Source organism: Callithrix jacchus, chromosome 4 (assembly GCF_049354715.1).
Source record: "Callithrix jacchus isolate 240 chromosome 4, calJac240_pri, whole genome shotgun sequence".
In the NCBI taxonomy this organism is placed as follows: Eukaryota; Metazoa; Chordata; class Mammalia; order Primates; family Cebidae; genus Callithrix; species Callithrix jacchus.
In genome coordinates, this window is record NC_133505.1 from 2,501,416 (window position 1) to 2,524,876 (window position 23,461).

At 45.4% G+C, this 23,461-nt stretch overlaps 1 protein-coding gene and 1 non-coding gene across 4 annotated transcripts in view; both read right to left on the reverse strand.

Annotated features, from left to right (window-relative positions):
* The window catches only part of LOC144581983 (uncharacterized), a 168,907-nt gene that overhangs the window by 131,260 nt on the left and 14,186 nt on the right, over positions 1 to 23,461 (reverse strand). For 2 of the 3 annotated variants that reach the window (XM_078368060.1, XM_078368058.1), the window contains exon 2: positions 709 to 22,976. The exons of the other annotated variant lie outside the window; for it this stretch is intronic. In XM_078368060.1, the coding sequence (XP_078224186.1) occupies positions 22,974 to 22,976 (3 nt within the window). In that variant the 3' untranslated portion in view covers positions 709 to 22,973. Of the gene's footprint in view, positions 1 to 708; positions 22,977 to 23,461 lie in introns of those variants that run through there. 3 annotated transcript variants of the gene reach the window in all.
* On the reverse strand, positions 2,196 to 2,267 carry TRNAA-UGC (transfer RNA alanine (anticodon UGC)). Its single transcript has one exon. It is a non-coding gene; the product is annotated as a tRNA-Ala (tRNA).

Below are 23,461 nucleotides of genomic sequence, written 5' to 3' on the forward strand. Positions count from 1 at the left end.
ATTTGTCTTCTTCCCTCTCTTTCCTTCGTTGCTTCTTTTCTTGCTTCTTCTGTGCTTCCTCTCTTCCTTCCTCCCTTATTTCCTTCTGTCCTTCCTTCTTTTCTTTCCTTCTTTCTCTCAGTTGAAGTATAAATCTATATATAATACTATAATTTATCTGACTGAATTCAGATCAAGTGCCATCAGCTAATGAGCTTCAGACAAAATATATTGTTTCCTCCTTTAAAATATTTTAAGTAAAAATAAATGGCACTTGCAATTTATTTTTTATTGAAACACTACCTATCATTTATCCAGTTATGTACCTCCTGTAGGTTAATGTGTTCAAAAGTCAGAGTTGTCTGATACAAGTTCCACCTTTATCCAACTTTTTGGTTAAATTTAAAAAACAGCCGGGCACAGTGGCTCGTTCCTGTAATCCCAGCACTTTGGGAGGCTGAGGCGAGTGGATCACCTGAGGTCAGGGACAGACTGACCAACATGGAGAAACCCCATCTTTACTAAAAATACAAAAAATTAGCTGGGTGTGGTGGTGTGCACCTGTAATCCCAGCTACTCGGGAGGCTGAGGCAGGAGAATCTCTTGAACCCGGGAGTCAGAGGTTGCAGTAAGCTGAGATTGCGCCAATGTGCTCCAGCCTGGGCAACGATACCAAAACTCAGTCTCAAAACAAAGAAACAAAAAACACTTGTACTTACTTTCTAATTTGGTTTTTTTTCCTTATTTATTTTTAATAACAATTTTTATTTTTATACGCTGAAGATATGTTTACAGTTTATTCCTCATTTTTCAGTTTGTCAAAAGATTATATTAAATTTGACCTAGGCAAATGAATTAACATTTTTATTCATCAAGTTTTTTGTTTGCCTTAAAAAGGCCTTCCCAATAGCAAAGACCTGGAATCAACCCAAATGCCCATCGATGATAGACTGGACAGGGAAAATGTGGCACATATACACCATGGAATATTATGCAGCAATCAAAAACGATGAGTTCATGTCCTTCGTAGGGACATGGATGAACCTGGAAACCATCATTCTCAGCAAACTGACACAAGAACAGAAAATGAAATACCGCATGTTCTCACTCATAGGCAGGTGTTCAACAATGAGAACACATGGACACAGGGAGGGGAGCACTACACACTGGGGTCTATTGGGGGAAATAGGGGAGGGACAGTGGAGTGGGGGGGTTGGGGAGAGATAGCATGGGGAGAAATGTCAGATATAGGTGAAGAAGAGGAAGGCAGCAAATCACACTGCCACGTGTGTACCTATGCAACAACTATATTGCATGTTCTTCACATGTACCCCAAATCCTAAAATGCAATAAAAAAGGCCTTCCCTATACTAACTTCAAAAACTTTAATTTTAATTTATTTTTATGAAAAAACCAGCTCCTGTTTCTTAACCTCTTAACCTTACAGTATTCATATTTAGCTTCTATATTCAAAATGCTAAATAGATCTTGATTGTTCAATCTTAACACGTAAAAAATTAACTTAATCCTTGCTTAGGCAAGGGAGAAATGTAAATAGAAGTGCAGACTTGACTGGGTATGGTGGCTTATGCCTTTAATCCCAGCACTTTGGGAAGCCAAGGCCGATGGATCACAAGGTCGGGAGTTTGAGACCAGCCTGACCAACATAGTGAAATCGTGTCTCTACTAAAAATACAAAAAATTAGCTAGGCATGGTGGTGTGCACCTATATTCCCAGCTATTCAGGAGGCTGAGGCAGGAGAATAGCTTGAACCCGGAGGTGGAGGTTGCAGTGAGCAGAGATGGCGCCACTGTACTCCAGCCTGGGTGAAAGGGCTAGACTCTGTCTCCAAAGTAAAAAAAAAGAAAAAGAAATTAGTCATATTTTTTACCCACTTTTACCAGTAATGTTCTTTCTATTCAACAGTTCTCTTTAAATAAAATCACTTTTAAAATAGAAGGAACTAAAAATAAAATACTTGGTTTTAGGCTGGAAACCTAGAAGCACTGTGAGAAAAGATCAACGAGCTGTTGAAAAAGCAGAGCAGAGTGGAAACAAACTCATCACTTTTTTCTGCCTAAACTCCTTTCTTACCCCTCCCACTTTCCAGAAAAGGAGTTACCGCACCAGGGCCTGAGAGACCTTAGCAATAATTGCGGGCAAAAGCTTTGCTCCGTAGCGCATCCGTTGAGCAAGAATCAGCACTAAAACTTAGTGGAGACGCCGGGGATTGAACCCGGGACCTCATACATGCAAAGCATGTGCTCTACCACTGAGCTACATCCCCAGAGATGTCAGGATGTGCTACCAAAAAATGTTTTTGTAAAATATACTGCATTCGATTTTTCCCCCCTCCTAAAGTAAGTTTTAAATAGTTTGTTGTGCAAGAATTGTGTGGATTTTGCAGGTCGGAAATGTGAGAAAGAAGATTTATGTAAATCAAAGTCATTAGGTCCTTTAGAGTAATTGAAACTCTTCAGGCCCCACACAGAACAAGTGGTTGCAAAACCGGCCTTTATCCAAGCAGGATTATGTATATGAGTCATTCAGATCCAGAGTCATTTGAAATGGCCAGAATAAAAAACAAGTAGAGCCATAGATGGTTACAGCAAACCGCTGGGAAATTTCCTGATGTATTATACGAAGTCTAACTGTGATCAGGAGCCGTTCAGCAGGGTAAAGGACTGGGATAGATTCATCTTGTGAGAAGCATCCAGTCTCTGGCCGGGCGCGGTGGCTCACACCTGTAGTCCGAGCACTTTGGGAGGCCAGGGCTGGAGGATCACGAGGTCAGGAAATCGAGACCAGCCTGGCCAACATGATGAAACCCCGTTTCTACTAAAAATACAAAAATTAGCTGGGCAAGATGGCGCGTGCGTGTAGTCCCAGCTAATCGGGAGGCTGAGGCAGGAGAATTGCCTGAACCTGGAAGGCAGAGGTTGCGGTGAGCCAAGATCATGCCACTGCAGTCCAGCCTGGCACCTGGCAACAGAGCCAGACTCCATCAAAAAACAAACAAATAAACAACAACAAGAACAACAACAAACCGACTCTCAGGTTTCGGGCTTGGAATTATCCACAGACCAACCCTTGGCCCGATCTACGAGGAAGAATCCCACTCAGAAGATTGGGTGAGTAAATCTGTATCCTGCTGAATAAAAAGTATCAGAGAAATGTGAATCTTGAACTATAAATCTGGGTTACAAAATGTGAGAAACAGATTTCAGCGTCAGGCAGTGGATCTCAAAATGTGGTCCTCAGAAAAGCATCAGCATCACCTAAGATCTTACTAAAAATGCAAATTCTCTGGGCCTATTCCAGACCTACGAGTCTGCGACTGCGGGGTAGGGCTCAATAATCTGTGCTTTGTAAGCCTGAGGGTGGTTCTGCTTCGAGCTTCAGTTTGAGAACTGCCATCGTGGTGTTGATGAATACAACATTACTCTTCCCTTTCTTTCTTTTCTCTCTCTCTCTTTTTTTTTTTTTTTTGAGACGGAGTTTCACTCTTGTTACCCAGGCTGGAGTGCAATGGCACGATCTCAGCTCACTGCAACCTCCACCTCCTGGGTTCAGGCAATTCTCCTGCCTCAGCCTCCTGAGTAGCTGGGATTACAGGCACGTGCCACCATGCCCAGCTAATTTTTTTGTATTTTTAGTAAAGACAGGGTTTCACCATGTTGACCAGGATGGTCTCGATCTCTAGACCTCGTGATCCACCCGCCTCGGCCTCCCGAAGTGCTGGGATTACAGGCGTGAGCTGCCGCGCCTGGCCTCTTTCTTTTCTCTTTTTGACATGGAGTCTCACGCTGTCGCCCTGGCTAGAGTACAGTGACTCCATCTCGGCCCACTGCAACCTCCGCCTCCCGAGTTCAAGCAACTCTTCATCGCCCTCCCCAGTAGCCGAGATTACAGATGCACATAACCACGCCTGGCTGATTTTTTGTATTTTTGGTAGAGATGGGGGTTTCACCCTCTTGGCCAGGCTAGTCTTGAACTCCTGACGTCATGGTCCACCTGCCTCGGCCTCTTGAGGTGCTGGGATTACAGGCGTAAGCCACTGCACCTGGCCCTGCTGTTTCAGTTTCTAATGATAATACAGTAATAAGGTGTTTCTAGCATTTAAAACTAAAATAATTTGACATCATAGAACTGAATTTTTCTGTGTGTATTAAAATAAATATTTAAACGTGTGAGGAAAATAAAGGTGATTTTTAATATATTGTGAAAACAGTATGTGACTATTTTTAAAGTTACTTGTATATTAGACAAAGTACAAAGAGTAGCAGCTATTTCTGTTTATATTTGAAAGCCTTTGTACATTAAAGAATGTATCCACCATATTAATAGGAGTCAGAAGAGAGAATTTGTTTCTGGACTTCAGTTATCTTCCCAATTTTGCTTGTTTTGAAGCAGCAACGTTTGTCTCAGTGCACATGCTGTTTGGGCTTTAGAGAGGATGGCCACCAGCTGGCTTCCTAGAGAGTTTAAACTTATGTTTCTTTAATGTGCTGTCCACGGCTCAGTTTATGGAGTAGTACATGGGTTTAGGAACCACAAAATATTTTACTAATAAGCTGTTTAAAAAATAAATTTGCACTGTTAATTTTTCTGGCTCTGTTTTTCTCCAGAGTAAGGATAAAATCATAAAATAATCCTGATTTTTTAAAAAATTATGCAACATAAGGTGTCCTGTCCTTGACAGAGTCTTGTGATGTGCTTTGGATCTGTGTCCCAGCCCGAAGCTCACCTGGAACTGGAGCAGGGGCCTGGTGGGAGGTGATTGGATCTTCCCCCTTCCTGTTCTCCCGATAGTGATATCAGATCTGGAGATCTGGTCATTTAAATGTGTGTGGCACTTCCTCCACCCCTCTCTCCTCGTCTGTCATGGAAAGATGTGCTGGGTTCCCCATTGCCTTCTGCCATGATTGTGGGTTACCTGAGGCCTCCCAGTCATTCTTCCTGTGAAGCATGTGGGACTGTGAGTCAATTTAAACCTCTTTTCTTCATGAATTACCCAATCTCAGGTAGTTCTTCCTTCCATTGTGAAAAGAGACTAATTAATACATCTTACCTCCTGTGTTACCTGGGAGACCTCATTTGAGATCAGCCTGCTAGCATTGCAACAAACTGCTTTGTATTAGGACAGCGGGAGAACACGTGAATTCACTTTCAGCAGTGAATTAAGGTAGAGAACAAGAAAGGGTGCAGATATTTTGAAAAAGAACAGAAGTTGAAAAAATTTCACACAGAGGCAGTTTGAGAGCTAGGAATTAGTGTGAAGACACAGTCCCACAACTCAAAACTGTGATGGTTTTCAGAAGCAGGATTAACTAGGAATGGAACCCACCAGACTGGGCCAGGTGGAGAGGTAAGTGGAAGATGACAGGAACTCATTCTTTCTGAACAAGTAGTTCTCTGGGTCAGCCCAGTGCAGCTGCAGCAGGATATGGGCTTAACTCCCTTTCTCCCTAAACCTCCCACCCTTGCTGGTGAGCCAGGACATCACCCAGTTTGGCTGCCAGAGAGGCTGCAGGAACCTGGAGGGAGACAATGGAACCGCGCTGCTGAAGACTGCGGTTGCTTACACCCTGATCTTCCCTTTAATCATTAAGCAAACTGAGCTGTCCTGTTTCCAGCTGGGGAAAAAAACAACCAAACAACTAAACAGCTTCACCTCCCAAAACCTCCTAAACATGTTCATGTCCTAAAACAAACAAAACTGCTTTTGTAAAAAAGCAAAAAGCGTCGTAAAGCACATCTATAGGTGTTTGCCCTGCAATGCAGACACACCAGGGATTGGACTGAAGACCTCCCTGTAGTCTCACCTACTTGGGAGGCTGAGGCAGGAGAATTGCCTGAACCCAGGAGGCGGAGGTTGCGGTGAGCTGAGATCGCGCCATTGCACTCCAGCCTGGGTAACAAGAGCAAAACTCCGTCTCAAAAAAAAAAAAAAAAAGACCTCATGCCTGAGAACCATATCCTCTAGACCAAGTCACACTGAAAAAAGGGAGAAAGGGATGAAAGGAGGAAGGGAGGCAGAAAGGAAGATCTGTTCTCCAATCTTCACAAAAGTCTCTCTCAAAATATCAACTGAGAGGGCTGGGAGTGGTGGCTCATGCCTATAATCCAAGCACTTTGGGAGATCCAGGTGGGTGGATCATTTGAGGTCAGGAGTTCAAGACCAGCCTGGCCAACATGACAAAACCCCATCTCTACTAAAAATACAAAAATCAGCCAGGCATGGTGGTGGTGCCTGTAGTCCCAGATACTTGGGAGGCTGAGGCAGGAGAATCACTTGAACCTGGGAGGTGGAGGTTGCAGTGAGCTAAGATCGCGCCACTGCACTCCAGCCTAAGGAAGAGAGTGAGACTCTCTTCCAAAAAACAGTTAATTGAGGGTATGAGGGTATCTAGGCTCACTTAATTCTGGGAACAATTTTCTCAGTCTGAAGTCAGGCTAGTTTCATAAATACATATAAAGTGCCACTAACCACAGACTCTCATTGCTTCTTTTCTTCATTGCTCTTGGCAGTTTCTACTGTGCTCTTGCTGCTCCCAGGCTCTAAGCTGAACTGTCCAGTGCAAGACTCCGCTCAAACATGCAATCGCTAGTAGCCATGGCACAAAGGGCATGGTCTAAATCAATAAGTTTATGGCCTCCCACCCCCTTGCAAGGAACTCCTTACATGTGGGGAATAATCAGAATCCCAGATCCTCACGCTGAATGGAATTCAAAGACCTAAAGGTAAGCAGCTCCCAGGTGGGTCAGTGCAGTGCACACGCTGATGGGCATTTAGACGTGGCAGTGCTCAAGCCTGGGGGTAGAAGGGTTGCTGGTCCACTAAGAACTTGGAAACATCGACCATTTGGGAGTCAATGAGGATAATATAATTGTTATTATGTCCTAGTCTCATTCCTTATCGGAATTCATTTTTTTTTTTAAAAAAAAAAAGCCTCCACCACTAAAAATGGCCAGATATTACCACACATAGATTGCAGACAGAGGTACAGCACATCCATTTTTTCTATGTCAGGGCCTCAGGTCCAACAAACCCACAGGCTTCACTCCTGGGGGTGCCCTTTGATCCTCTCTTGCTGGAACCCAAAGACTGCCTTCTCAGACAGGGCTAGAACGAGGCCTCCGTGCACCAGACAAGATCCACGTCCAGCGCTAAGGGAGTTTGATGTTCTTTGGTGCTCTGTCCTCTGGCTTCATTACTGAAACCGTTCTTGAGGTTTGTTTTTATCTGCCTCGCCCTATCCCAAAAACATCACTCTGGCAACATTCTAGGAACACTGACGTCTCTCTCTCTCTTAATCATGTCCTCAGTTTAAAAATCAGTAAGGAAGAGCCAAGAGCTCTTCTGAAGCTGCTGTATCCAGGCCACCCAGGCCTGCTTTGAACCCTTCCCAAGATCCAACTACCAGCTTCTTTAGCTCCGGCAACTTTAATGTGTGGTCTGAAGGAGTAGGAAGGCTGCTGTTGCTGACTGCTCGTGCCTGGCTTGCCCTCCCGGAGATCTCACTGGAAGGATTTAAAGTGTGCTTCCCTCCAGTCACAGGGCCAAGGAAGTCTCCCCTTCTCATTTTCCCCTCACTCCCTGGTGTCCCGGTGGCGAGTAGGTCACTGGCACTCCTGGTGCCTTCACTGGATGTGCCAGCCTGTGTATAAGCTTATTTTCTGTAATCGAACCCTGGTTGTGGTTGAAATTTTACTGTCACAAATTTCGCAAATGTACACAGGTGAACACATGAACACATCGCCTGGGAGCCTTCCGAGACCTTGGATGAGGCCAGCACAAGCCAACAGGGTCGTTAGCATCGGGTTATATCTAAGCTGGTTTCCTCTGGGGGTAAAACAAAGCAAAACAAAACCTCTTGACCCCCTGACCCTCACCTGTCGGGACATTTTAGTTCGGAAATGAATACGGTGGTCTGAGTAGGAGACTCCAGGAGCCATGCGCATTTTCCCTGTCCGCCGCAGGTGTCCCCAGTCAGGAAGGTTTCATCGTTGAGATAAGCCTGTGACCCAAAAGGATCAATCAGTCAAAGACTTGCCGGCAGGAAGAAGAGGGAGGGACACACGCGGCTGACAGTTGACCCAGCATTGAAGGTGCCCCATCCACAGAGCAATAGAAGCCGGGAGGATGCTCAGCGCCACCGCGAACGCGCGCCCGAGGCGGGGCATTTGCCTCTGGGTTCCAGGAGGATCCCTCCCCTTTGGCGGAGGAGGAGGTGTCTTGCGTTCGGATGCCAAAATTTCAACCGAGCTTATCGCAAACGACGTTCGCAACGCCTCTCAAGCCGAACCACTACCCCACATCGGAGTCAGGCGACCTCGAGCACCTACCCCCCAAGACCCCCAGCGCGAGATGCACCCGCTGGCAGGATGTCCCAGGGAGCAGTGGGTGACCCGGGACCGGGGCGGGACAGAAGCAGGCAGGGAAGCGGTGGCTCCGTTAGAAGAGGTGACTGCAGACCCCAACGCGAACGGGGCCGCACATCCTCTTCCTCCCACTGCAGAAGAGTGAGCGGAGCGAACCGCCTCCCAATCATGGACGTTCCCCTCTCTTGAAGTTTCTGAGGTACGTTTTCCTCCCCGGCGTGAACCAGGAAGGTGGAATTTGGATGAAGAGGAAGAGGCAGCTGTGGTCTGGCCACTGCCGCGGACACCGCTGAGGCCTCCTGGCCCTCAGAAGCGCACCCCGACACCCCACTGGGGCAGGCGGAGCTCACCCATTGGGGTATTAGCTTCCCGGCCCGACGGCGGCCGTGCGCTCCCCATCCCCGGAGGACAGACCAGCCTTTTGCAGGAGAATCAGGGACGACTCCAGGTGCGAGGCGACTTTCACTAACCACGCAGGTTGGCGCAGTGGACGGGGATTGACATCCCGAGAACCTGCGTGGGCCTGTGGGTTACCAGCGTGTCCCGCGGCCCAGATCGGAGGGTGGACGCCCAAGTCGGGTCACCCAGAGCACTCCACCTCGGTCGCAGTCTGTTAAGGAACCGCTTGCGGCCGCGAGAGGCGGGTGGGTCTCAGCCTGAGATGCAGCTACGCGCGGCCAGGGAAATAGAGGTTGCATCCTCCAGTTCGGCTCTGTTTGCTTCTTTCTAGAGATTTATATTTATTTATGTTGTGGCCTCTCTAACTCGATGCCAAAGGTTTCATCTTAGCTTTTGCCGCTTTTTCGTATTGGTTTTCTATTCTCCCTTCCCCTCCTCACCACGGCTGCGGCCAGGGGTGTACAGGAACTGGCAGGGCACCCAGCGCTGCTCTCTTGTGTTTTCCCGGAGATTTCGAGTGGTCCAGGGAACTTGGGAACACCCACGCTGACGACACACCAAGGCCTGTTCCAATAACGGAAGGGAAGAAGGTCCTCCTCGGGGAGGTGAACCGGCGAGGACCGGGAGTCCGCGAGGTGGAGGAAGGCGCGGGTGAAAGGCGGGGAGTAGTATCCCTGCCCGCCACGCTTGTGCAGGAAACAGAACGGGGATGAGAGGAGCGCGGGCGCAGGCTGGAAACATGAGGCGGCCGCAAACGCTGGGAGCTCCCGGGGAAGTCCACTGACCACCCAGGCTGAATCCTAACGCAGAGACGCAGTTTGTTCTGCGAGGAACGTTAGTCCGGGGCAACCACGATCTGCAGGTGGAAACGAACCCCCCGACCCCGAGAGTGGGTAGAAAGGGCCACACGGTTTAGAAGTCCATCTGAGCTGCTGAGCGGTTTCTGAAAATACTCCACGATACCCTCGTGCGAGCGCGGTGGGCGTAGGACCAGGGGGAGGCGGCCCTGCCGCACGGAGGTCAGCGCGGAAAGGAGGTGGTTGCCCTTCCCCATCCTTCCCCATTATGTCGCCAGCAGGATTATCAAACAAATCACATCGGCCCCGCGTCTGTATCAGTGTCCCCGGGGCGTCAGAGCTGTTTCCTCCAGCGGCGAGCTGGCCTCCTTTTTCTGCACATCTCTGCTCAGCGTAAATTCGGTAAAAACCAGGGAACGCGTTCTAGGCCCAAGGTTAGCCGGACACGTCGCTGCTGGGTGTTCATTTCGGACAACGAAGCGCCACCGCCGCAGACAACTTTGGCTTGAATCCCAGAAGCACAACCCACATGGGTCCTCGTGCGTAACTCTCGCCCTTTACTTACGTGGTCCAGTCTCAACATTCGTGCAGTCGTCCATTTTTGCCCAAGAATGTGGTAGAGTTTCTGCTTAACGCCGCAGTTAAACAAGCGTATCTTTGCCAGAGCCCTTGTCAGCTACTGGAACGATCTGTTTACACAATTTTGCATCCTCCCTCCTCCACCTCCGCACTTCATTGCAAGTCTCTGTGGAATGTCTCCTGAATAGAGGACACCTGTCATTGATTTCTCACTGCGCTGTGAGCGACTGCGATGCTCCACCTCCATACTGAAGACGCGGGAAGCCTGATAGAGAGAAAGAGCCTCTGCTCTCCGGAAACTACCTTACTAGAGAAGGGAGCAAACGAAACATAAATCTACACTTACAAACTGTGGGAGATGAGATTTAGGGAAAGTCCAAGGAAGTTAGGCATGGTATTAATAAGAATTTGTTGAAGCCCATCTTGATTTTCCATGAATATAAATTGAAAACGCCGGCGGAATTGTGTAGCGCTACTTCATATTGTTACGCGCCATATGGATAAACAAAGGAAAAAGAATGCTACGTATGCGTGGGGATGTAGGTTAGTGGTAGAGCTTGTGCTTTGCATGTGCGAGGTCCCGGGTTCAACCCCCAACGTCTCCAGCTTAATAAGCTAAAGAAAACGGGGATCCTACCTTGTTACTCCCCTTTCTTTAGGCAGGGGCAGAACTTCCGTAGGTCTTCAAATACTTGAAAATGGGATTTTGGTCGCTGGCTTTAAAAGTCAGATGTATTTAACACTTCGATACTGCCGAACTTCCTCCAGCTATCAAAATCCTGTCTGTGGCTGCTAACTGCTTTGGGGCACCGTCAAGTCTCATCACTTGTTAACAAAATTGGATACATTGTTATGACAGAAGCTACATAATCTGTAGCCAGAAATACGGTTCTTTGGAGCACAGCTGAAGATGATTCTACCTTTTCTCAGCCACAGGGAGCTTTTTTTTTTTTTTTTTTTTTTTTTTTTTTTGAGACGGAGCCTCGCTCTATCGTCCAGGCTGGAGTGCAGTGGCATGATCTCGGCTCACTACAACCTTCACCTCCCGGGTTCGAGCGATTCTTCTGCTTGAAAGGAGTAGATAGAAGATGTTGGGCGCCTATTTTTTTTTTTTTTTTTTTTTGAGACGGAGTTTCGCTCTTGTTAACCAGGCTGGAGTGCAATGGCGCGACCTCGGCTCACCGCAACCTCCACCTCCTGGGTTCAGGCAATTCTCCTGCCTCAGCCTCCTGAGTAGCTGGGATTACAGGCACGCGCTACCATGCCCACCTAATTTTTTGTATCTTTAGTAGAGACAGGGTTTCACCATTTTGACCAGGATGGTCTCGATCTCTTGACCTCGTGATCCACCCGCCTCGGCCTCCCAAAGTGCTGGGACTACAGGCTTGAGCCACCGCGTGTTGGGCGCCTATTAACGACCAAATAACTTCCAGAGAGAGAGAAAAACTGTCTTCGTAACTGTAATACCTCATTACTACCCCGTCTCAGTTTCAGAACCATCGTACGATATTTATCATAACATTTTTGGACTTTTTTAAGTGCTGGGCATTACAGAGATATACAGTAAAAAATGTTTTCCTTAAGTGTTAAATACAACTGAAACACTTAAAAAGTTAGCTTTTGCTGGGCTTGTTGGCTCATATCTGTAATCCCAGCACTTGGGGAGGCCGAGGTGGGTGAATGCCTGAGGTCGGGAGTTCGAGACCAGCCTGACCAACATGGAGAAACTCCTTCTCTACTAAAAATACAAAATTAGCCAGGCACGGGGGCGCATGACTGTAATCCCAGCTACTCGGGAGGCTGAGGCAGGAGAACAGCTTGAACTGGTCAGCGAATGAAGACGGTGCCACTGCACTCCAGTCTGGTCAACAAGAGCAAAACTCAGTCTAAAAAAAAAAAGTTAACTTTGAGGTTTATATGAGGAACTGTCTGAATTATTTGCCTTAACACATCTTGTCTGCCGTTACCCTGGTCTTTTCACCAATACGCTACTTTTGGGGAGGGGGCTGTCATATTTACAACCTATGGTATTGGTGTGGATAGGATATATTGTATTGCAAGCCATTTTTCAGTTGCTTGTTCAATGAGACCTGGTCTGGTTCAACTGAATTTAAGGTCATTTGAATGACCTAAAGAGTAACTTTTTCTCCTAAAAAATAAGACCTGGGCCGGGTGCAGTGGCTCACACCTGTAATCCCAGCACTCTGGGAGGGTCAGGTGGGTGGATCACCTGAGGTGAGGAGTTTGAGACCAACCTGGCCAACATGGTGCAAACCCGTTTCCACTAAAAATATCAAAATTAGCCGGGCTTAGTGGTGGGCACCAGTAATCCCAGCTACTCAGGAGGCTGAGACAGGAGAATCACTCAAACCTGGAAGGCGGAGGTTGCAGTGAGCCAAGATCGTGCCACTGCACTCCAGCCTGGGCGACAGAATGAAACTCCGTCTCAAAACCAACCAACAAACAAAAAACGCTGAATTATTGACACAATCTTGAAGAAACAGCTATGCAAATTACGCTTACAAAAAGGTTTTGGACTCAAGATTGGGGAGAGAACAGAGACGGCTACAGGGATACAAGAAGCGGGAGAGCTTACGACTTGCACGCCGAGGGTTCCCAGTTCCATCCTTGGCAGCTCCACCTTGATTTCCCCACAAGGAGCAAAATGAAGCAACATCTCTTCTGTCTGTTCATAGGTTATTTCATTCCTCTTTCGGTGTCACTTTCCATCTTCCTTCCCACTTCCTGGTATTTATTCTACAGGAAGCTAGATAAAGACGCCATTTGGGTGGCAATTTTGGTCAACAATCAGAATAGTCGGTGATACCTTCGGTGGAGACGTGGTTCAGTGGTAAAGATTGGAGGACCCAGATTTGATCCAGAGAACTTCCTCTGGCCACCTGCCTCTTTAAACAGTGACACTGCATGAATTCTGTAAACCACACAAGGCCTTTGTCTTTCTCCCCTTAACCACTTTGAAAATAGATTAAAACACCAGAAGCAGAGGCTGTTTGTTTACTTAGTTTTCACTGATTTATCATTCCATGTGCTGGCTTGCTCAGTAGGTCAGATGCTGATACTGAGTGGATTTTGGTCTTTGCAACGACCTCCTTTTTTGTGTGGTGAATTTAACTGATTCTTTTGCAAAGCTCCCGGCATCTCTTTATGTACTGTCTAATATCACATGGTGAATGTGTTCTCCCTTTTGGTTCCAGCAAACTCATTTATCTGTTTTTCAGTTATTGTCCTATTATTCTATTTTCAGTATGGCATACTTGCTCTGGATTACTGATACCACACTAATCGTATATGCCTGCAAGTTCTTATGTACTATGGCATGGAGACATTGAACACTTCAAGTGACTTAAATGTAAAACACCTAAGTCACTACCACCTTTCCTTATCTTAGTTTGAAGTAGGAGTGCATGCAGATGCTGGAAGAAAGCTGCACTGCTTCCAATGCTAGGACCTCTGGCTCTATCAACGTTTGGGGGAGCAGGGTAGGGGAGGATAATGCATGGGTGTGTATCCCACTCAGCCATTTGTCTTTCAGTAACATGATCATTGCCACTATGTCATGAACTCTAGTTTCTCTTCTTCCTGGTTTCCCAAAGAAGCCAACTGCTTTCAAAAAATATTTACCATGAAACACACATAAGCTGAAGTAAAATGGATATTCATGATAGGTTAGAACAGAACTTTAATGAAGAGAACTGGTTCTGAAGGAAAACAAAAGCTTCTCATATGAAAGGTAACTGAATATATGTATTAGTCTGTTCTCATGCTGCTAAGAAAGACATACTGAAACTGGATAATTTATCAAGGGGAGAGGTTTAGTGGACTCACAGTTCCACATGGCTGGAGAGGCCCCACAATCATGGCAGAAGGCAAAGGAGAAACAAAGGCACACACCTCTAATCCCAGCACTCTGGGAGGGTCAGGTGAGGAGTTTGAGACCAACCTGAGACTTATTCACTATCATGAGAACAGCATGGGAAAAACCCTTCCCCATAATTCAATTACCTCCCAGCAGACACCTCCCATGACCTGAGGGCATTATTACAAGTCAATGTGAGATTTGGGTGGTGACACAGAGCTGAATCACGTCAGTATATAAACTAGCTTTCCATATTCACTCCACTCTGGTTGCCTTAGCAGTAGTCAAAGGAGTTAGAATATTGCTTTTTGTCATTTTTGTTTTTTAAATTTTAGAGATGTGGTCGTGCCATGTTGCCCAGGCTGGCCTCCAAGTCTTAGGCTCAAGTGATCCTCATACCTCAGCCTCCTGAGCAGGGACTACAGGCATGTGCTGCCGCTGTATGTCTGGCTGTTACTGTATTGTTGTGATTAATAGTTTGGTTCTGTTTCTTCATAATTACTAATAATAACCTAGTTTTATTTTTATTTTTTAGTTTTGAGATGGAGTCTCACTCTTTCGCCCAGGCTGGAGTGCAATGGTGCAAACTCAGCTCACTGCATCCTCCACCTCCCAGGTTCAAGCAGTTCTCCTGCCTCAGTCTCCCTAGTAGCTGTGATTACAGATGTGTGTCACCATGCCTGCCTAATTTTTTTATTTTTAGTAGAGACGGGGTTTCACCATGTTGGCCAGGATGGTCTCCAACTCCTGACTTCAAGTAATCCACCTATCCTGGCTTCCCAAAGTGCTGACATTATAGGTGTGAACCACCATGCCTGGCCAACTCAGTTTTTTTGTTTTTTGAGATGGAGTTTCCCTCTTATTACCCAGACTGGAGTGCAATGGCACGACCTTGGCTCACCACAACCTCCGCCTCCTGGGTTCAAGCAATTCTCCTGCCTCAGCCTCCCAAGTAGCTGAGTCTACAGGCACGCACCACCATTCCCAGCTAATTTTTGTATTTTTAGTAGAGACAGGGTTTCACCTTGTTGACCAGGATGGTCTCAATCTCTTGACCTCATGATCCACCCACCTCAGCCTCCCAAAGTGCTGGGATTATAGGCATGAGCCACCGCACCCAGCCCCAACTCAGTTTTAATAAGAAATAGTAAGAAAGAATTTTAAAAGAAATAAGAAATTTAATAAGGAATAATAATCAAAAATTCTTTCTGCCCTATTATGCACACAGTAAATTATCTGCCATCAAGATGATCATTTCTGTCATTATCATAGATTTCATTATCATTATCATCCATTAGCATGCAACACTCTGTCCAGCACAATCCCTAAGGTCAAAAGAAGGGAGAGAGAAATTTGATTACATCAAAATTAAAAATTTTATTTTAAAAATTTTAATTTTAGCCTTTAGTTTTAAAGAAATTGGAGTTTGTTAAAGATTTTAAATACTTTAGAAACAAAGAATACCTTAGAACAAAATTAACACATTGATGAATCTGATAATTTTATGGGTCAACTTGATGGGGGCCACAGGATGCCCAGACATCTGATTAAACATTGTTTCTGGGTAAGTCTGTAAGGGTGCTTAGAGAAAACATTAGCATTTGAATTGCTGGACTGAGTAAAGTGGATGGCCTTCCTCAATGTGGGTGGGCATAATCCAATCCACTGAGGGTCTGAACAGAACAAGAGGAGGAGGAAGGTTGGATTCACCTTCTCGCTGCCCGGCTGCCTGAACAGAAACACTGACATTCTGCCCTTGATGCTCCTGGTTCTCAGGCCCTCAGACCTGATGAGAATCTACACTACCTGCCCTCCAGCTCTTAGGCTTTCCAAATATAGCACTACCTTTTTGGGTCTCCAGCCTGCAGATGGCAGATCATAGAAATTCTCAGCCTCCAAAATTGCATAATGCAATACCTTGTAATAAATCTGTTTATACACATAATAAAAATGCATAATATTTAATATAGTAACATACTAAGTATTGTTCATTATGATAGGCTTATATGTTGTAACATATACTAATTATACTATGTTATAAAATTTACATATGATAAATTATATGTATAATTACATATAAAACATCTATATATTCTGTTACTCTGGAGAACTCTAACACAATGACAGATTGGGAGAAGTTATTTGCAATATTTAAAACCAACAATGACACCTTAAACTTCATATGTAACCAAAAGAGAGCCTGCATAGCCAAGTCAATTCTAAGCAAAATGAACACAGCGGGAGGCATCACACTACCAGACTTCAAACTATACTACAAGGCTATAGTAATCAAAACAGCATGGTACTGGTGCCAAAACAGAGATACAGACCAATGAAATAGAACAGAGGCCTTGGAAGCAACACAACATATCTACAACCATCCCAAACCTGACAAAAACAAGCAATGGGGAAAGGATTCCCTGTTTAATAAATGGTGTTGGGAAAACTGGCTAGCTATGTGCAGAAAGCAGAAACTGGACCCCTTCCTGACACCTTACACTAAAATTAACTCCAGATGGATTAAAGACTTAAACATAAGACCTAACACCATAAAAACCCTAGAAGAAAATCTAGGCAAAACCATTCAGGACATAGGCATAGGCAAGGACTTCATGACCAAAACACCAAAAGCATTGGCAACAAAAGCCAAAATAGACAAATGGGACCTAATCAAACTCCACAGCTTCTGCATAGCAAAAGAAAACAGTCATTAGAGTGAATCGGCAACCAACAGAATGGGAAAAAATTTTTGCAATCTACCCATCTGACAAAGGGCTGATATCCAGAATCTACAAAGAACTAAAACAGTTTTACAAGAAAAAAACAAGCAAGCCCAATCAAAAGTGGGCAAAGGATATCAACAGACACTTTACAAAAGAAGACATACATGAGGCCAACAAACATGAAAAAATGCTCATTATCACTGGTCATTAGAGAAATGCAAATCAAAACTAAATTGAGATACCATCTCATGCCAGTTAGAATGGCGATCATTAGAAAATCTGGAGACAACAGATGCTGGAGAGGATGTGGAGAAATAGGAACACTTTTACACTGTTGGTGGGAGTGTAAATTAGTTCAACCATTGTGGAAGACAGTATGGCGATTTCTAAAGGACTTAGAAATAGAAATTCCATCTGACCCAGCAATCCCATTACTGGGTATATATCCAAAGGATTATAAATTGTTCTACTGTAAGGACACATGCACACAAATGTTCATTGCAGCACTGTTCACAATAGCAAAGACCTGGAACCAACCCAAATGCCCATCGATGATAGACTGGACAGGGAAAATGTGGCACATATACACCATGGAATATTCTGCAGCCATCAAAAATGATGAGTTCATGTCCTTTGTAGGGACAGGGATGAACCTGCAAACCATCATTCTCAGGAAACTGACGCAAGAACAGAAAATGAAATACTGCATGTTCTCACTCACAGGTGGGTGTTGAACAAAGAGAACACATGGACACAGGGAGGGGAGCATCACACACTGAGGTCTGTTGGGGGAATAGGGGAGGGACAGAGTGGGGTGGGGAGTTGGGGAGAGATAGCATGAGGAGAAATGCCAGATATAGGTGAAAGGGAGGAAGGCAGCAAATCACACTGCCATGTGTGTACCTATGCAACTATCTTGCATGTTCTTCACATGTACCCCAAAACCTAAAATGCAATTTTAAAAAAACCAACAATGAAATAATTCTTAGAATATGCAAACAATTGCAAAGCAATAACAAATCGCCAACTCTTGACATTAGATTTCTTTAGAAAGAAAACTGATTTACTAAGGTATAACTGATACATAAAGAACTGCACACAATGTGTACAATTTGATGAATTTGGGCATAAGAAAATACCCATGATCCACCACCACAATCAAGGTAATAGACATGTAATGTACACCAACCAAAGTTTCCTTATGTCTCTTTGTGTTGTTTTGTTTTTATGTTTTGTATGTGGTACAAACATTTAACATGAGATCCGTCCTCTTAACAAATTTTGAAGTGTGCAATACCATATGTTTAACTATAAGTGCTACGTTGTATAGCAGATCTCTAAAACTTACTCATGTAGCATAAGTGAAACACACCCACTGAGTGACAATTCCCCATCTTCTTCAGTTGCTAGCCCCTGGCAACCACGATTGCATTCTCTGTTTCTGGGTTTAACTGTTACAGGTACCTCATGTAAGTGGAATCATGCAGTATTTATTTGTACAGTAACTGGCTCATTTCAATTTCCATAATGTCCTCCGAGCTCATCCATATTGCTGCAAAAGGCAGGATTTTCTTCTCTTCCAAGGCCTAATAATATTCTATTGTATATGTACACCACACTTCCTTTTTTTACTCATCTGTCAATGGATACAGGCTGTTTCCATATCTTGGCTATTGCGAATAATACTACAATGAACATGAAGCGCATATGTCTCCTTGACATCCTGATTTCAGCTTTTATGGAAATGTACCTAGAAGTGGGATTGCAGGATCACGTGGTGGTCTTGTTCTTAATTTTTGGAAGAACTTCGGTACTGTTTTCCATAGCTGCTTCACCATTTTACAAGTGTACAGGGGTTTCAATTTCTCCACGTCTTTGCCAACACTTGTTACCTTTTGTTGCTGTTGTTTGAGACAGAGTTTCGCTCCTCTTGCCCAGGCTGGAGTACAGTGGCATGGTCTCAGCTTATTGGAATGTCCACCTACCAGGTGTAAGCGATTCTTCTCCCTCAGCCTCCCAAGTAGCTGGGATTACAGGCGTCCGCCACCACGCCTGGCTAATTTTGTATTTTTAGTAGAGACAGGGTTTATCCATGTTGGTCAGGCTGGTCTTGAACTCCTGACCTCAGGTGTTCCGCCCATCTTGGCCTCCCAAAATGCTGGGATTGCAGGCGTGAGCCACTGTGCCCAGCCGAAGGTCCAGGAATATTAAGGGTCCAAAGTGGAGCAGATGGACCACTTAGCCTCAGAACTCCCCATGGTGTTAGCTGAGGCTGTCAGGCATGCATCCCAGCTTGACTTCTCAATCTGTGTCTACTCTCTGCTTTCCACAGATGTGGAGCTCATAGATACTGCAAAATAAACATCCTGCACATTAAACTCTATCTTGCCAGGCACAGTTGCTCATACCTGTAATCCTAGCACTTTGGGAGGCTGAGGTGGGTGGATCACTTGAGGTCAGGAGTTCAAGACCAGCCTGGCAAACATGGTGAAACTCTGTCTCTACCAAAAAATACAAAAAAAAAAAAAAAAAAATTCACTTGGTGTGGTGGTGTGAGCCTGCAATCCCAGCTACTTGGGAGGCTGAGGGACAAGAATCGCTTGAATCTGGGAGGCAGAGTTGGCAGTAAGAGAGGATTATGCCACTGCACTCCAGCCTAGGGGACAGAGCGAGACCTTGTCTAAAAAAAAAAAAAAAAAAACAGAACAGAACAAAACAACTCTATCTCAAGGTCTACTCTACAGATCACCTAATCTGTGACACCAAGACACTATGCTTCTGCATATGTGGAAAATTTTAAGAAAATTCTTACATATATATGTACAGGGACATGAGGAAAGACTTTTAGTCCACTATTTATTTATATATTTCATTTTTATTTATATATATTAGTATACATTATTTATATTTATATATTATAAACTCTGTCCTCCTGAGTTTTTCTGAGGCTTCACTACCTAGGGACTAGTTAAGTCAAGAGCCACTGATGATCAACTCAGCCTTTAATCCCTGTCTTCTCTCTGGAGGTTTGGTGTCGGGACTGAAAAGTTCTATGCCTCTAATCACATGGTTGGTTTCCCTGGCAACCAGCTCCTGAGGCTATCCAGGAGCCCACCAAGGGTCTCCTCAGTAGAACAAAAGGTCTTAGGAGCTCTGTGTCAGGAGCTGGGGTCAAAGATCAAATATTAGAACAAAAGATTTTCCTATGCCCCACCTAAGGGTTTCAGAAGTTCTGTCAGTAACCAGGGGCACAGACATATTATACACACACATACACACACACACACACACACACACACATATATATATATATATATATATATATATATATATTTTTTTTTTTTTTTGAGAGAGGGTCTCACTCTGTCACCCAGCCTTGAGTGCAGTGGTTATGACTGTAACTCACTTCCACCTTAATCTTGCTGGCTGAAGCAATGTCCCACCTTAGCCCCCTAAGTAGCTGGACTATAGGTGTGCACAGCGAGGCATAGCTAATTTTTATTTTTTAATTTTTTATAGCTTGAGATGGAGTCTCGCTCTGTTACCCAGGCTGGAGTGCAGTGGTACAATCTCAGCTCACTGCATTCTCCACCTCCCAGCCTCAGCCTGCCTGCTGAGCAGCTGGGATTACAGGCGAGTGCCACCACACCCAGCGAATTTTTTGTATTTTTAGTAGAGTCGGTGTTTCACCATGCTAGCCAGGATGGTCTCAATCTCCTGACCTCATGATCTGCTCACCTTGGCCTCCCAAAGTGCTGGGATTACAGGCATGAACCACTGCGCCTAGCCTAATATTTTTTAAAATTATTTTTGGTAGAGATGGAGTTGCCTAGGTTGGTCTCTGAACTCCTAGGCTGAAGCAACTCTCTTGCCTCGGCCTCCCAAAGTGCTGGGATTGCAAGTGTGAGCCACTGTGCTGGTCTGTATTTCTTCTATCACAATATCACAGTGGCAGACCTACACAGGAGCTACTCTGCATGCATTGTGTGGCAGGCCAGGTTTCACTAACACAGGCCTACATCACAACTGTTTCAGTACTGACTGAGTGGTTAAGTTAAATATTAAATGCTAAAATAAGCCAGTGCCCTTATGCAAACGCTGGAATGTGACAACAGCCCTCAAGAGTTTTGCCTAGGCCTATCCTGGACCTTAAAGTGACAAAATAACACAGGAGTTCTTAAGAGAACCCATTTAGGATTATACATGTTTTACTGTGGGTCTGAAGAAACTCCCCAGGCCTCCACAAACAAGTTTATTGGAGATCTGAAGGAACTCCTCAAACCTTAGTGATTTAGCCGGAGACAAGATAAGGGTAATCACCCCAGCACCTGGACCCATTTAAATTAAGTAAACTTACTGATGCTCCAGAGGAAGGGCTTCAGGGCTCAGACCTTAGTTACAGATTAAAAGAAGTTAATCACTTATGCCTTTAGATGAATGCACGCTTACATGCAGACATATAGCTTAGGAAAACTTTGAAATTTTGAGTTGGTCTGGCAATAATTTCCAGATCTTCTTGTAACCCGTTGCAGAAAATAAAACTCCCCAGTCCACCTGCATCTGTTACTGAGCATGGAGAAACAGCAGCCCGACTGTTAGTCTGGTCAGGAACAATTAGAAACAATGAAGAAAATATGCACTTAGTAACATACAAAACACCCTGTTTAAAGAGTAACAAATAATACTAAACTCTGTAAACCACAGCATTTACATATATTAAAAATAGATGCACAAAAGCAACACAAGTTACAAGGAGACATACGAATAAAAGGGCACATTAAATACCTTCAAATTATGGGATTGATCTGAGACAAGAAAGGGGAAATGAGATTTTTTTGATTTTTTTTTTTTTTTTTTTTTTTGAGACGGAGTTTCGCTCTTGTTACCCAGGCTGGAGTGCAATGGCGCGATCTCGGCTCACCGCAACCTCCGCCTCCTGGGTTCAGGCAATTCTCCTGCCTCAGCCTCCCAAGTAGCTGGGATTACAGGCACGCGCCACCATGCCAAGCTAATTTTTTGTATTTTTAGTAGAGACGGGGTTTCACCATGTTGACCAGGATGGTCTCGATCTCTTGACCTCGTAATCCACCCGCCTCGGCCTCCCAAAGTGCTGGGATTACAGGCGTGAGCCACCGCACCCGGCCGGGAAATGAGATTTTTTAAAAGGAACAAACAGGCGGGGTGCCATGGCTCAAGCCTGTAATCCCAACACTTTGGGAGGCCCAGGCGGGAGGCTAGCTCAAGACCAGTCGGGGCAACATAGTGAAACCCCATTTCTACAAAAAATATAAACAATTAGCTGGCTTGGTCATGCACGTCTATAGTCCCAACTACTCAGAAAGCTGAGGTGGGAGTATCACCTGTGCCTCAGAGGTCCGGCCACAGTGAGCCGAGATAAATAAAGAGGCCAGGAGCTATGGCTCACACCTGTAATCGCAGCACTTTGGGAGGAAGAGGCGGGTGGATCAGTTAAAGTCAAGAGTTGGAGACCAGTCTGGCCAACATGGGGAAACCCGTCTCTACCAAAATATAAAATATTAGCTGGCCGTGGTGGTGCGTGCCTGTAGTCAGGTACTCTGGAGGCTGAGGCAGGAGAACCACTTTGAACCCGGAAGGCGGAAGCTGCAGTGAGCCGAGATCGAGCCACTGCACTCCAGCCTGGGCGACAGAGCAAGACTCCGTCTCAAATAGTAATAAATAATAATAACAAAACAAATAAATAGATAAGAGCGGAGCCTTCTGCAACCTGACGTGGAAGAGAAGGAAAGACCATGATTATCTTAAAGCTACCCGAAATAAAAGTAGAATAAAATGAGACACAGTAGGTAGGGCCTGGCTTCAGCCCACCCCAACTCGGGCTTTCTTTCGTAGAACCCCTCGATTGTCGCGTGAATTCCGGAGACCGAAGAGACCCACGGCTGAAAGGGGAGGATTTTATTTAGGTGCACCGGCTCCGAGGATTCGCATCCGAAAACTGAGCGTGGAAAAAGGGCTCGACCTTTTCTACATGACGTACAGGTAGCGCGAAAACAAGTTTGCAGATGGAGAACAAAGATCGTTTATGAAGCAACCGCAAGCGCAGAACTCGGGCTTCCATGGGACGTGTGCGCCTCGCAGGTGCTCCTCACGGCGGAGCGCAAGGATCCTAACCCGGGCCTTGTCTTGCTGCCCGCCCTACAGTATGGACGCCTGGACTTCACCCTGCTCAGGCGTTTCTCATGACCTTCGCCGAGTTACTTGATGGGCAGCAGAAACGAATAATTATCAGTCTCAGAGAACAGGAATCTATAAACTCACGAAACTTGTAGAACAGAGTGAGAGGAAGGGCTCAGGGAAGTTCTCTTATACTGAAAAAAAAAAATCGGCTGGACGCAGTGGTTTGCTCCTGTAATCCCAGCACTTTGGGAGGCTGAGGCGGGCGGATCACCTGAGGTCGGGAGTTCGAGACCAGCCTGACCAACATGGAGAAACCGCGTCTCTACTAAAAATACAAAATTAACCAGGCGTGGTGGAGGGCGCCTGTAATCCCAGTTACTCTGAAGCTGAGGCAGAATTGCTTGAACCCGGGAGGCGGAGGTTGCTGTGAGCTGAGACTGTGCCACTGCACTCCGGCCTGGGCAACAGAGACTCCGCCTGGAAAAAAAAAAAAAACACTAATTTCTGCTCCCCTCTTCCGCATTACTGATCACAGAGCCTACCCCACTGCCTCGCTGACGCCGCA